General features: G+C 41.8%; 1 protein-coding gene across 1 annotated transcript; it reads left to right on the forward strand.

The window, feature by feature from the left end:
• Nucleotides 1-12173: 12173 nt before the first annotated feature.
• LOC124675227 lies at nt 12174-15637 on the forward strand. Its single transcript, XM_047211295.1, has 7 exons — nt 12174-12413; nt 12662-12703; nt 12814-12936; nt 13276-13505; nt 13967-14003; nt 15132-15189; nt 15293-15637. Exons 1-7 carry the CDS (start codon nt 12273-12275, stop codon nt 15370-15372), a joined length of 711 nt encoding a protein of 236 aa, XP_047067251.1. The 5' UTR covers nt 12174-12272; the 3' UTR covers nt 15373-15637.
• Nucleotides 15638-16072: the final 435 nt, after the last annotated feature.

Genomic DNA, 16072 nt, shown 5'->3' on the forward strand with positions numbered 1-16072 from the left:
CTCCCTCCTGATCTCATTCTTGCAGGTTTTTGTATAAAATTAAAATTATGAGACATTGATCTATATGAGATCTTATTCTTAGGCTTATCAACGATGAGTAAAGAAAAAAACGTATTCCCTCCTTATTGTCTATATGAGATCTATAAGTCTGACTACTATTTTCTTGTCGGCAAGAACGCAAGCTTAGGTCCTGCTTCTAGGATAGTTGACATGCTGCCAAATCTAGCATGGTTAGTAAGTGTGTTCCCTATTGTCTATTAATTGATAATTTAGGGAGTAGTGACATCAACCATAACCAATATATATTTCATTAGCAAAAGAACGCTTTCCATGTTCTAATTTACCTCAGGTGTGGATCATGCACTAAATAACCTTTTGTACTAAAGTGTATTTTCCATTTATTCCAAATATTTCCAAAACTTCTAAGATATATTAAGGAAAACTTAGCAACTAATAGATATTATTGTACCATGGTCCTGAGTATAGTTTAGCGAATACATATATGAAATGTGTACTATATTAAAGGGTAAGTCACTTCTATTTTCTCAGAATTTTGGATTTTTTTTGTTGGATTAACGTTGAGCTGACCCGTATCTGTTTTAAGTGTTTTGCTTCCCGCTGGTTATTCTTTGTGTGTCGTTTCGGTGTTGCTTAACACTTTCAGGGAATCTCATTTATTTGATGCGGGTGGATTGGAGGCATCAAATGAAGAGTCTATTATCATCTTATGTGTTGGCATGACAGTTTAGTCATTGCTCAGGTGATGCACTTTCTTTTTCTAATCATGTTTTCTCTGTACAAATTTTTTGATGATAAATTACTTCACTTTTTTACCAATGTTAATTGTTTGTTAGGAGAAGTGCCTAATTTCAAGTCCAATAATTAATAATTTGAATACAAAAGAGTAATGTGTGTACGGGTTAAATTGTGCCAAGTTATCATATTGGCACTTATGGGGTTGGCATCTGATATTTCTTTTTAGTTATCACACTAGCTCTTGGGGCATTCGAGCATTACATATGGTGGTACTGCCTGAAGTCAAATTATGAAATCCCATGTTGTTTGTGCCAGACTTATTTTCTGAAGGTATGATGATATATACATGTCAGAATATCAATACATATCATTTTATCCTCAGTAAGGTGCATTTGTTTTTTTATGACATGATAAGGCCAGGAAAAGAGTTATACATTTACCTTGGCTTTTAGACATTCCTAGATTGGCTAATATGGCTTTTCACTGGGTTGTTTTCCACTAGCGCTTATACTTCTCTATCTCAGAAATTTGTTACACATGAGGAGACAAATTATTGGTCGATAGAGCCATAATGTGACCTGACCATTTTCCTGTTAGGTTGCTCCTAATACCAGCTCCTGAGTGGATTTTGCCAAATATTTTATAATTCAGTACTTTATTTGAAAGACACAACTATAAGCTCATATTACAAGCACCGTGATTAGTTACACACATAAAAAATATTGCATGAAAGTCTTGCCAGATCCTGATATTTATAAGTTAAAAGTATACCGTGAAAATCATTTGAATTTTCAGAACATATGTTCCATTTGTGGTGCATTGGTTTGTTCCATGAAGTAACAGATTTTGTGTCGTTTCTTCTCTCAACTCAAGTTGTTAAATTCTACGAGGTTTGAGGCTCTCGAGCCATGGTATCATCCAAGGAGGACACACAAACATGTTCAAGACGGCTGGTCTCATTCTCTACATAGGTTCTATTGGTATGCCTTTCTGTTCTAATTTCAAACTGTTGATATTTCTATGAATATTTAAGAAGTGTGCTTCTATTTAGTGTATTGCCTGTGCTCATGTTCCTTTTTTAAGTGAGTAATTTCAAGGATGAAAAGAGTGCTAAACCACCAAGTTAGAAGCCGGTTGAACCAGATCTCAATACGAGAATTGTTCTCTTTAGTTTTGCTACTACTCTCTGAAGTTTTGCTATTGTTCTGCACACATGATTCTTTGCTTTAGGCTACAAGTCAAACTGTGTGCTTCTAAGATACTCCCTATGATTCGATTTAATTGACTCAACTTTGTCTAGATACACATGTACCTAGAGCTAATGCTGTATCTAGACAAAGTCGAATCAATTAACTTGGATCGGAGGGAGTACCATAGTTATAGAAAGTTGCGACATTCACCTTTTTTTAAATACCTTTCATAACAGTTGTTGTACTGTTGTTATCTCTTACCAGTGGAATCATGTAACTTCACCAGACTATATTTCTGTGCCTCTCTGATGTTGATGCCTGCTAATTTACTTGGTCTTCAGATCAGTATTTTATGCAAATAATTTTAGTTGATGTTGTATCAGATTTTTTTTTTCAACCATCTTAAAGCCCGTTGTTCAAACAAAAAAACAGATGCATTACTTCTATGAGTTGAGGTGTGATCTTAAAATTATTACAACCATCAAATTACACAGTCGGCGCGGCGTGCCGCCGCGCCCATCCATGCTAGTTATTTAAAGGTAGCACTCAAGCAATTTACTTTGGAATGGCGGAGAAATACCATGTAGTAGGTAGGTATGGTGGACACAAATGACATAGTGGTTGGCTCAAGGATTTTGGATGCATGAGAAGTATTCCCTCTCGATACAAGGCTTAGGCTAGCAAGGTTATTTGAAACAAACACAAGGATGAACCGGTGCAGCAAAACTCACATAAAAGACATATTGTAAACATTATAAGACTCTACACCGTCTTCCTTGTTGTTCAAAACTCAATACTAGAAATTATCTAGACTTTAGAGAGACCAGTTATGCAAACCAAATTTTAGCAAGCTCTATGTATTTCTTCATTAATAGGTGCAAAGTATATGATGCAAGAGCTTAAAAATGAGCACAACAATTGCCAAGTATCAAATTATCCAAGACATTTTAGAGTTACTACATGTAGCATTTTCCAATTCCAACCATATAACAATTTAGCGAAGAAGAAACTTCGCCATGAATACTATGAGTAGAGCCTAAGGACATATTTGTCCATATGCTACAGCGGAGCGTGTCTCTCTCCCACAAAGTGAATGCTAGGATCTATTTTATTCAAACAAAACAAAAAAACAAAAACAAACCGACGCTCCAAGCAAAGTGCATAAGATGTGACGGAATAAAAATATAGTTTCGTGGGAGGAACCCGATAATGTTGTCGATGAAGAAGGGGATGCCTTGGGCATCCCCAAGCTTAGACGCTTGAGTCTTCTTAATATATGCAGGGGTGAACCACCGGGGCATCCCCAAGCTTAGAGCTTTCACTCTCCTTGATCATATTGCATCATACTCCTCTCTTGATGCTTGAAAACTTCCTCCACACCAAACTTGAAACAACTCATTAGAGGGTTAGTGCATAATAAAAATTCACATGTTCAGAGGTGACACAATCATTCTTAACACTTCTGGACATTGCATAAAGCTACTGGACATTAATGTATCAAATAAATTCATCCAACATAGCAAAAGAGGCAATGCGAAATAAAAGGCAGAATCTGTCAAAACAGAACAGTCCGTAAAGATGGATTTTATTAGGCCACCAGACTTGCTCAAATGAAAATTCTCAAATTGAATGAAAGTTGCGTACATATCTGAGGATCATGCACGTAAATTGGCTTAATTTTCTGAGCTACCTACAGGGAGGTAGACCCAGATTCGTGACAGCAAAGAAATCTGTAACTGCGCAGTAATCCAAATCTAGTACTTACTTTACTATCAAAGACTTTACTTGGCACAACAAAACTCAAAACTAAGATAAGGAGAGGTTGCTACAGTAGTAAACAACTTCCAAGACACAAATATAAAACAAAGTACTGTAACAAAATAACACATGGGTTATCTCCCAAGAAGTTCTTTCTTTTTAGCCATTAAGATGGGCTCAGCAGTTTTAATGATGCACTCGCAAGAAATAGTATGTGAAGCAAAAGAGAGCATCAAGAGGCAAATTCAAAACACATTTAAGTCTAACATGCTTCCTATGCATAGGAATCTTGTAAATAAACAAGTTCATGAAGAGCAAAGTAACAAGCATAGGAAGATAAAACAAGTGTAGCTTCAAAAATTTCAGCACATAGAGAGGTGTTTTAGTAACATGAAAATTTCTACAACCATATTTTCCTCTCTCATAATAACTTTCAGTAGCAACATGAGCAAACTCAACAATATAACTATCACATAAAGCATTCTTATCATGAGTCTCATGCATAAAATTATTACTCTCCACATAAGCATGATCAATTTTATTAGTAATAGCGGGAGCAATTTCAACAAAGTAGCTATCATTATTATTCTCATCAAGTGTAGGAGGCATAGTATAATCACAATAAAATTTACTCTCCATAGTAGGTGGCACCAAAAGACAACTATCATTATAATCATAAATAGGAGGCAAAGTATCATCAAAGTAAATTTTCTCCTCAATGCTTGGGGGACTAAAAATATTATGCTCATCAAAGCCAGCTTCCCCAAGCTTAGAATTTTCCATATCATTAGCAACAATGGTGTTCAAAGCGTTCATACTAATATTACTACCAAGCATGCAAATAAGATTCCATAGGTTTTTTAATTTTCGCATCAAACAATCCATGTTTTAAATCAGGAAATAGAATAAGAAGCTCATTGTTGTCCATTATGCCAAACTAGTGTAAACAAGAAACAAAAAGATGCAATTGCAGGATCTAAAGGAAATATCTTCGAGCACAAACACAATGACGCCAGAAAAGTAATGTTACCTGGAACCGGAGTATGAGTGCCTTTTTACCTTTCCTCCCCGAGCAACGGCGCCTGTAAAAGTGCTTGATGTCTACGGGAGCTTCTATTCTTGTAGACAGTGTTGGGCCTCCAAGAGCAGAGGTTTGTAGAACGAGCAACAAGTTTCCCTTAAGTGGATCACCCAAGGTTTATCGAACTCGTGGAGGAAGAGGTCAAAGATATCCCTCTCATGCAACCCCGCAACCACAAAGCAAGAAGTCTCTTGTGTCCCCAACACACCTAATAGGTGCACTAGTTCGGCGAAGAGATAGTGAAATACAGGTGGTATGAATAAGTAGTAGCAACGACACCAGAAAAGTGCTTTGCCCAGGACAGGAAACAAGCAAGTAGTAACGCAGCGAAGTAGTAACGCAAAGAAACAAGAAACAAGCAACGATAGCGTATTTAGGAACAAGGCCTAGGGATTAGACTTTCACTAGTGGACACTCTCAACATTGATCACATAACAGAATAGATAAATGCATACTCTACACTCTTGTTGGATGATGAACACATTGCGTAGGATTACACGAACCCTCAATGCCGGAGTTAACAAGCTCCACAATTCAATGTTCATATTTAAATAACCTTAGAGTGCAAGAAAGATCAACACGACTAAACCAAGTACTAACATAGCATGCACACTCTCACCTTCACGCCACGTAGGAGGAATAGATCATATCAATACTATCATAGCAATAGTTAACTTCACAATCTACAAGAGATCATGATCATAGCATACGCCAAGTACTAACACGGATGCACACACTGTCACCATTACACCGTGCGGAGGAATAAAACTACTTTAATAACACATCACTAGAGTAGCACATAGATAAATTGTGATACAAAACACATTGCAATCATAAAGAGATATAAATAAGCACTTCACTACGCCATTCATAACAAGTGAGTAAGTATTCTGTGAAATATAGCCTAAGAGACCCACACGGTGCACACACTCGTCACCTTTACACACGTGGGACAAGGAGTCTCCGGAGATCACATAAGTAAAACTCACCCGACTAGCATAATGACATCTAGATTACAAGCATCATCATATGAATCTCAATCATGTAAGGCAGCTCATGAGATTATTGTATTGAAGCACATAGGAGAGAGATGAACCACATAGCTACCGGTACAGCCCCGAGCCTCGATGGAGAACTACTCCCCCCTCATGGGAGCAAGCAGCGGTGATGAAGATGGCGGTGGAGATGGCAGCGGTGTCGATGGAGAAGCCTTCCGGGGCACTTCCCCGCTCCGGCAGGGTGCCGGAACGGAGACTCCTGTCCCCCGGATCTTGGCTTCGCGATGGCGGCGGCTCGGAAGGTTTTCCGTATCGTGGTTTTTCGCATCGTGGTTTTCGCGACGGAGGCTTTATATAGGCGAAGAGGCGGCGCAGGAGGGTCGAAGGGGTGGCCACACCATAGGCCGGCGCGGCCGGGGCCCGGGCCGCGCCACCCTATCATCCGGGGGCCCGGTGCCCCCCTCCGGTCCTTCCCGGTGTTCTGGATGCTTCCGGTGAAAATAGGAACCCGGGTCTTGATTTCGTCCGATTCCGAGAATATTTCGTTACTAGGATTTCTGAAACCAAAAACAGCAGAAAACAAAGAATCGGCACTTCGGCATCTTGTTAATAGGTTAGTTCCAGAAAATGCACGAATATGACATAAAGTGTGCATAAAACATGTAGGTATCATCAATAATATGGCATAGAACATAAGAAATTATCGATACGTCGGAGACGTATCACTTGCCAAGATCAATGACAATGCGTACTCGATAGATCTTCCAACTGATGAGTTTGATGTCAGTAATTCTTTCAATGTTGCTGATTTGACACCATATGACGAAGAAGACCTTGGAGCGTCGAGGTCGACGCCTTTTGATGGGGGGGGAGATGATGAGGACATCCCTACTATACTACTACCTCCATCATTGCAAGATGAAGACGATGCTGCTGTAAAGCTCAAGTCCAATGAAGTCATGATTGGACCAATGACACGAGCTCGTGCGAAGCTACTTAAACAACAGGTGAATTTGTTCCTAAGTGATACTTTGATCGATGAGAACTTTATACTGCCTAAGTCCTATTACTTATGTATGATCAGGTATGAGGAGGGATCAAGCATCACACGAGGAGGAGAGGAGCAGCTGGACAAGAAGCTGGACGTGAAGCTGGCCATGAAGCTGGACATGAAGACATTTCATGGAAGCGCGAGGGAGGAGAGGGAGGCGTGCGCGAGGGAAGAAGATCAAGTTCAGGTCGGCGCCAGATCCGGTCTGACCTGCCGCCACGCCGGCGCACCCGGTCCCAGGCCCGGTCAACCGGGTGCCACGCCGGACCAGCCCGGTGCCGACCGGATTTCCCACTTGTGCCAACCGGGCACTATCCAGTAAGCCTGGACGCTCCGCCCGGTTGCCACCCGGTCCCTAGCCCGGTCGACCGGCCCCCAGGCCGGCCGAGTCCGAGTCTGTCTCGACCATATCTATTCTGGGTCGGTTATTTTTTGTATCTTTTCGACCTGAGGTCGTCTTGAACGCCTATATAAGTGCCCAGGAGGCCCCCATAATAGTTTTAGACCACGCTTTAAGATAAACCCTAGTTAATAGTTGTTTTCTACGCAAATTTATTGATACACCACTCTCCAATTCGTTTCGATCTGGAGTTTTATGCTATTAAAAGTTTGTGTGATCTGCTGTTCCATTGGGGATTAGAAGATTGCAATTTACCGCTTCGTGGTCGGCGGCTACGTGCGCAAGTGTGTGGAGTTGCGAATATCTTGCAGGGTTGAGAGTTGTTGCATTGGCGATAGGAATCAATCGAGAGACTTCGTCGGCGTCATACAAGTTATCTTCCACATATCATCGATTCCATCCGCTGTGTTCATCGCGTGTTCATCAGATCAGGAATTGCCGATTAGGAGCAAGCCTAGCGCCAACGAGAGGAGGAGGGCTATGACTATGAGAAGGAGGAACTTCACAAGGATTTTTGATGGCGGAGAAAGCTCGACGGAAGGATAAGTGAGCGGCAAAGTGGGAGGTCCCCAAGGTTGTGAAGTATCGTTCTATCGAGATCAGTGCAGTCAAGGAGTACAAGTGACCTCAATACAAGCTTGATTCGACAATGATGAGCTGGATGCAGTGGAGCTAGAGGCCACTCACGAGGAGCCAAATGACACGATCGATCCATTACCACCTCTTCTATCTGAGAATCGGGTAACTTGTGGCACCAGATGGAGGTACATTCTAGAAATCATCTCTCACTATGACACACTTTTGAAGTGGGAGAAGTAGAGTTAGTCGGGTCATCATGCTTGAGTTTTAATTTATTTTTTTAGTACAAACTTGTTGTTTTAGTTAAATTATCTCTTGTAATGTTTGAATATTTTCTTAAGCTATGTAATAATGTTTAAACTATGTATTCATAATGTTTATGTTTGATTATGCATAGACATGCCATAAATAGGGCTGAACACAATGTTTAAGAGATATTTTTTTTTGATTATTTGTTATGGCAGAACACTTTCCATACTCGAAAAACGTTCATAATTATACTAAAATTAGATTTTGAGTACATGGTTTTTGAGTATCTACTGTAGATTCTATGACAACCGAACATGGAGTCCTACCTCGAGGTAAAGAGAACATCTAGACATATTAGAGCTCGTTTGACTCCCATCATTTGGAGTTGGAATCAATGAATTCATTTGTGATTCCAAGAACCCACTTGTTTGGTTGCCACATAATCGTTATGAAATTCAGTTGACAATTCAATGTATTCCATCCCATGTCTAACCTTAATTCTTTTTGATATCTCTGTCATTTCCATGGATTCAATAAATGAAAAGATATCAAAATGACAAGTGCCAAACGAGATCTTATGGGTTTCTATATTAGATTCTCTTCTCTCATGGATAGGTGCCGAACATGGGTTTCTATAAGATTGTGCTATAGTGGTAGCTGATCTTCATTTATCCCATTTATTTTATCTTTTTTTTGGGGGGGAGGGGGGGGGGGGGGGGGTAAATTACTTTTTTGTGGAATTCACACATATTTTTTTTACCATCAATAGGAAAATGGCACATGCGCTTGCAATGGGAATAAAAGCCAAGAGTTTCCTTCGGACATACCGAGTCCAACTAGGACTCCTCGTGCATTGGTAATGGTTGCAAGAAACGAGGAACTTGTAAATTAATTATTTTCCCCCATATTCTGTTCCTCTTGCGATATAACAACAACAATGGCCATAGAGGGCCGCATCGAAGAGTGAATCCATTTGAGTAGCCCACATTCCAGGTGGTGTTGCACGCCGGTGATGTTGTAACATCCCAAATTTTTGAAGAGAAATAAAAGACTTTGATTATGAGCATGTCATTCAACAAATTAGAATTTGAGAAAAAAAATGCATAAATAAAGAGTAAAACACTAAAATTGCCTAAATTCTCCATGTGTTAAAATCTCTCAATTGTTTCAACAATTTGTTTTAAAATAGGTTGAGATTCCCTAGTTGATTTAGAAGTTCAATAAAAGTTTTAAATTATTTTTAAAGCTTGTTTAAGCTGCTCAGGAATCTTACACTTCAGTTGTAATCTCTACTACTATTAAAAGAGGGAGAGTGGCAGATTCAGACGATCTTGACCATCTGATCATCAGAACCAGCGGCTCAGATTTACCTTAAAACAATTGTTAGACGCCCACCTCTCCCACGTCTAATCAAATTAAACCGCATGCACATAGTGAGACGCACGTCGAAACGCATCCAATTTCGTATCCCCTCCCCAGTATTTTCCCCAGCAATCTGTGGCCGATGCAAGCAAACCGCCGCCCTGCCCGACGCGAGCCTGCCGCCGCCCTGCCAACGTGCGAGCACGGCGCCTCCATGCTCACGCCGCCGCCCTGGCCATGCCACCCAGCCCGACACGAGCCTGCCGCCGCCCTGCCCGCGTGCGAGCACGGCGCCGTCCTGCTATTGCCGCCGTCCAGCCCACGCCTACCTTCCCGACTCGAGCACGTCGCCGCCCTGCAGACCACCCCATTTTATCAGCCCCCTCTGAAGCAAGAAAATCGTGCCCTACCGGCGCCCTCGAGGCTGCCTGCGACACCGCGTTCCCTGCCACCGCCTGCGACGCTGCCGCATCCCGCTACGCCACAGATCTCTACTGCTGCCTGTGATGCCGCAGCTCTCTACACAACCTGCAACATGACGGCGTCGCCGGCCGTGAAAGCCATTGTTCCCAGAGAACGCTGCGGCAGTTTCTTCAGGTTTGCACATGCAGTTTTTGGTTTGCTTCTGTAATCTGTACTTCGGTAGGGTTCAGTTATTACCCGAATTTAGCTCTCATATCTCTTGCAACCTTTGTAATCCCAAGTGTATAGTAATTGCTTGAACTATCTGATTAATTGGATTGGAGTTCATATATGGTCTTTCAACAGTAGTATTAGTTGTGAAAAAACTATAGTGAATATTTCATATGGTACAAAAGATAGTTAATATTTCTAATGTTCTCAGTGTATTATGTTCGAGTGTTTGAGATGAGATTTTTAATTTTTGTCTGATAATTAACGTAACGCAGATAACCGCCATTTATTTCAGGAGATGGAGCTTTACTTTGCTATGGTTCATGGAAATCGTATTTTGTCCATCTGTGGCCTAATTGATATTTTCCATTTGATAGTATTATTTTGTTTTGGCACATGTGGATAAGTGTTATATCGCATTACTGAATAGCAATGTTTTTTGATTCATGATATTGTAGCTCAACTATCCCCATCTTTTAATTTAATTTAAGATTTTCCTTTCATTCATGCACTACACTGAGTTGGAATGTTCTTAAACTATTACTCGCTTACGGAGATGAGTTGGCTGCACCTTCATTTTTTGCGGAAGTTTATTTGCCTGCCAATGCGTATCAGTTGCTCGATAGCGTTCCATTTCCTTTCAAGTAGCTTACAGGGAATGCTGGGATAAGTTGGGAAGAAAGTGTATGTGGAAGTTGCTGGAACATATGATACCTCTGTACCATGGGGTAAAGCAAAGCAGTACAGCTCTTTCAGTTTGCAGGTATGAACTCGATCGTTTACTGATCTATTTGTCGGTTTCATACATATGTCATTTCACATAGTTTCTCCACTTAGCTATTAATCTGATATGCATTTCTGATATAAAACGATCCTTGTAAGTAGTTTACTGTCAACTGCATAACAGGCTGGGAGCTTCATCCAATGATGTTAATTTGTCAGTAGTGTCACATGAAAATTTGAGTGATATATCTTTAGAGCCATCTATCTCTACTACTATTAAAAGAGACAGAGAGGCAGATCCAAAACATCTGGACCGTCTAACCATCTAATCTGCCGGCTCAGATTAGCCCTAAAACAAGTGTTAGACGCTCACGGCCCACGTCTAAATCAACCGCTAGCTTATACAATAAGTCAACAGCTGAACAAAACGCAACACCACAGCCACCTCCGCGCACGCCGCCGCCAAACCGCCGCTCCGCCCGACGCTGTGCACGCCGTGCACGCCGTCGCGCACACCGCCACCGCCGTCTCCAACGCGACCCATCGCCTCCGCTACCAGTGCGAACCGCCGCCTCCAGCTGGACCCGTCACCTCCGCTACCAGCGCCAACCGTCGCCGCCTACCAACGCGGACCCTCGCCGCCTGGCCGTCCCTGCCGCCACCGGCGCGGGCCATCGCCTCCGCCACCGGCGCGTACCCTCTCTGCCCGGCCGTCTACGACGCCTTGCCCTTCGCAAGGACGCCGCCACCACCTGCCAAAGTCTAACTGCTCCTCGAGGCTGCAGTTCTACACCAAATTTGATGGTACCTGAATTGCAAGTTCTGAACCGATCTAATATTGCTACCTGAATTTCATATGGAATAGATTGTAGTACAATCCATTTGGTTTATTACTGTCTTGCTACGTGAGAATCTGGCGAAATGAGTACTGGTTAAGGTTCGGTGTTGAGGATTCATTGAATATTTTCAGTGAAACCATGTTTTTAATTAACGAGGACCTTGAATATTTTCTAACCTGTTCCATGATTTGCTAATATATGCCTTGTATTACACGTGCTTGGCACGTGCACTTTTACTAGTTACAATGGTGAGGAGGAACTGCAAAGATTATTGGATGTGTGTACAATTTTGGAATGCTTACATGCCCATTGGACCCGACATAATTTTGGGCCTCATCTGGTAGAAAATACGACAGCAAAGGCTAAGATGTCTTCGCTATCTTCCCTCCTTCCAGCTTACCGACTACCGAGGCCCAACTACCTCCCTCCACCAGCCCGTAGGCCCTGATCCGCCTCAGCCGGGCACGTCCCCTTCCTCCACCGCGCCTCCCCCTCTCTTCAATCGAGCTGCCGGCCATCGGCAGCCACATCGCCCACCACCGCCACCTCACCGTCGCGCCACACCGCGCGGCGAACTTGTGGTCCGATATCAGAGGAGCCGTCGCCCAACTTTGTGACACAGATCCCCAATTCGCCGCACCCGATTCCATTCCATGGACGGCCGCCGCGAGGGCGAGCTGGAGGCGCACCGGTGGCCCACGTGTCCCAAGGAGGCGCGGGAGAGGGACCCCGCCTCCACACCAGCTGCAATCCTCATCCTCGCCCTCATCGGCGCCACCGTCACCACCGCCGCCGTACGTCTCTCTAACCTGTAACCTCTACCCCTCTCCTTTGCTGCGTGTTTCTTTTAGCTCTAATCCGAGATGCGTCGGTAGTTTGCAGGGTCCGCGGCGATGCTTTACCGTAGACTGTATAGCTAGTTGGGCAGCCTTGAACTGAACTAAATTCATTGAAATGATCATTCACTTGAACTGTTACTCAGTCTGTGTGTTATTTATACCTTTGGGAGTCTAATTGTGTATCTGTGTCTGGGAGGCTGCAGGTTGGTCAACTGCGCCGGACGGCTAGCTGGTTCTACACCCAGGTATATGGAAATGCCCATCTTGTGATTCTGAAATGTTACCATTTTTAATCAAATGATTGTTGTAAGCAGCATTTGGGAGAGATTGTTAAAACCGTTTCCTTTCACTGAAGTCTAGCAGGTCTCAACAACACGTCTACTGGGAAGACGCACCCCGTGGCTCGAACCGGTATGGTGATGCCTGGCGCTATTACCGGAGGACGCGTGAGACAAACGAGGATCAGAGGGAGAGAGTGGTTGGTTCCCTGTTTGCACACATGAGATTAAGAACATGTTTATGGAAACTTACATTTAAACAGAATGTGCTAAAAGTTTAGTTTTTCCAATGTCTCAATGCTTGTTCCTAAGTTTTCTAGATTAGTTTCATACGATCATCATTCGCTTTAGAGATTAATATAATGATTTTATGAACTTGCTCAAGCATTTACTCCATGGAGTTGAGATTGTTGATCTTAAAGAAATATTGGTGAATCAACAACACCATTTACTTGTGTTTAGAGCTACTATGTAAGTCGCTGTATTTATCTACTGATATGTTTCAACTAATCATCAGCCAATGCTAGTGCTTTCTGTAGGAACGCATCAAGCGCATGCAAGATATGTTCAAAAAGGAGAGAAGTAAATGTCGGGATTACAGAACTCGAGATGGCTATAATCCAAGCTATAATCAGCATACTCGAAGGGATGACTGGTATGGGGACACAGAATCATCTTATGCTAATCAAAGAGCAAATTTTAGATCGAGACCCAGAGAAGCTGTGAGTTGCAGCATGTCACATCATTATTCTGTCTTGGGCCTAAGCAGGTATATCACACAAATACTTCATATACTTTCTAGTTGTCCTTGTTGACATCCAAGCTTGTTATGAGCACTTTGATGCATTGGTCCTTTGACATACATATCGTGTGACCAGTAGAAGTCGAACATCGATGTTACATGTAACTATTCACCCTTGTCCTTAGTTTTAGCTTACCAGCTGTTTTGTGATAGTTCTATTTAAATTTGCATTTTATCCATACCAACATGATTGGTGCATGATTATTCTACTCCCTCCGATCCATATTACTTGATGTTAAAATAGATGCATCTACAACTAAAATGTGTCTAGATACATTTATATTAGCATCAAGTAATATGAATCACAGGGAGTATTTAAATTTGCCTTTTTATCCATACCAACATGATTGGTGCATAAAGCTTGTTGCCTGGAATCTAGTTTCTTCATAAGCTGTCCATGACCAAGTTTCTTACCTTTGATTGCACAGGGCAAGATCAGAGCCATTTTCAGATGCTGAAATTAAGGTGTGTCTTCTTGTACCTGGTCATTTATTTGACTTTTGAAATTCTCAGCCAAAATATCATCATGGTGTTCTTATATGTTCTGTAGCTCCAGCCTTGCGTTAATACATGTGAAGACATGAAATATACTAAGGGGGTGTTTGGTTCTCAACCATATTTTGCCAAGCCAAAGTTTGACATGTGTGGCAGCCACAAAGTGTGGCTAAAAAATTGGACGCCACAAAGTGTGGCAAAAGTTGGCAAAAAAATAACTTTATGACATATGGGTCCATGTATAGCAAAGTGTGGCAAAAACCAAACACATCTAAATTACCAAACTTTGGCGTGGCAAAGTTTGGCTAGAAACCAAACATCCCCTAAAATGTTTGCCGTTCTTAAGATTTTTTACCACTTTTCTTCTGCTGCCACAAATTCTGCAACACCTATGCACCAGCCTGTGTTAATATAGGTGAAGACATGAAAGTAACTAAAATGCTTGCCGTTCTTAAGAATTTTTACCACACTTTTAATTATTATCCGCAATTGTGAAGTGATAGAAGTTGGATGAGGGAGCAGGAATGTTGTGAAGTTCAAAAACTGACATTCGCTTGAGTTCATACTCTTATTCGCATCATGGGTCTAATTTAATAGAACAATCATCCATTGCTTAGCAAGGATAGCCCTGTGTAAATATAGGTGAAGACATGAAAGTAACTAAAATGCTTGCCGTTCTTAAGAATTTTTACCACACTTTTAATTATTATCCGCAATTGTGAAGTGATAGAAGTTGGATGAGGGAGCAGGAATGTTGTGAAGTTCAAAAACTGACATTCGCTTGAGTTCATACTCTTATTCGCATCATGGGTCTAAATTAATAGAACAATCATCCATTGCTTAGCAAGGATAGCCAAGCTAGATGATTGAGGCATGACTGTAAAATATGTTTTTGTGTCACTCCTTCCGTTGTGCAACTCTGGAACACCGGCACACCTTTTGTTGCGAAACTCTGGAACATTTAAATTTCAGTGTTCAAAAGTCAACTGAAAATTAAACTCATGCCTGTTTTGCATTGTTCTATGTCCTGCAAGACGGGTAAAGCTTTGAAGGATCCATATATCTGCTTGCTAACTTCCTTCGTGATGTGCATTCCAGAATGCTTTTAGGAGAAAAGCCATGGAGTACCATCCAGACCAAAACCAAAACAACAAAGGTAATACGGTTCCTTCTTTTTGTTCTCTCCTCTCATGGAAAGCTACCATATGTGCACTATGTGTATATATGTGCTCATAATCTGCCCCGTTTGCTTGTGGCAGAGGTTGCTGAGGCAAAATTCAAAGAGGTGATGATTTCTTATGAAGCAATAAAATTAGAAAGGCAAAATGGAAGTTGCTAGCACACTCATGATGTGGAACTGTTGTGTATATTGGTGTTTGACACAAGATAAAGTATGTCCAGAAACCCTCATTTTACCTTCTCAATGGAAGATGTAGCATCAGATTAGCCGTTAGTTACGGATTCTGATCATCTAGCCGCCCAGCTAATTACTGGCCCAAGACATGCGGATGGAACATGTTGATATCGCGATGTCCTTGATAAACCTGGTTGAGAAGTTTTGCTCTCACTGGCTGAAGATAGAATTCCAGTGGTGCGTTACATAATGAGCCAGTTCACTAACTTTTCAGCTGTTAGAGATTTGATTTGTTATAAATAAATATGTTTACACGACCTGTTCTGCTCCTGTTTTAAGCATTTAGAACACGAGCCTCTTTTAAACAAAAGCATGGAAACGCCTGCCTTTCAACCTGGTTTAGTGGAGCCTTCCATGCTCGATCAAACATGAAATCAGAAGAAATGTGGAAGATATATGTTTTCCGCAATTTAGAACAGAACTCATATCCCTCTTCTCTCTCGCCTTTAACTCAATCCAAATCTTACATGATTCACATGACCATTGTAGACTATCTGATGAGTAAATTAGCAATGTCTTTATGTTCCTTATATTTTCTCTAGCCCCTTTGAAGTCCTATGTAACACTGGCAAGCAAAAAAGCGACAACATACCCTCTTGGATGCTCTTGCACCTACCGTAGACAC

Source organism: Lolium rigidum, chromosome 7, assembly GCF_022539505.1.
Source record: "Lolium rigidum isolate FL_2022 chromosome 7, APGP_CSIRO_Lrig_0.1, whole genome shotgun sequence".
NCBI lineage: Eukaryota > Viridiplantae > Streptophyta > Magnoliopsida > Poales > Poaceae > Lolium > Lolium rigidum.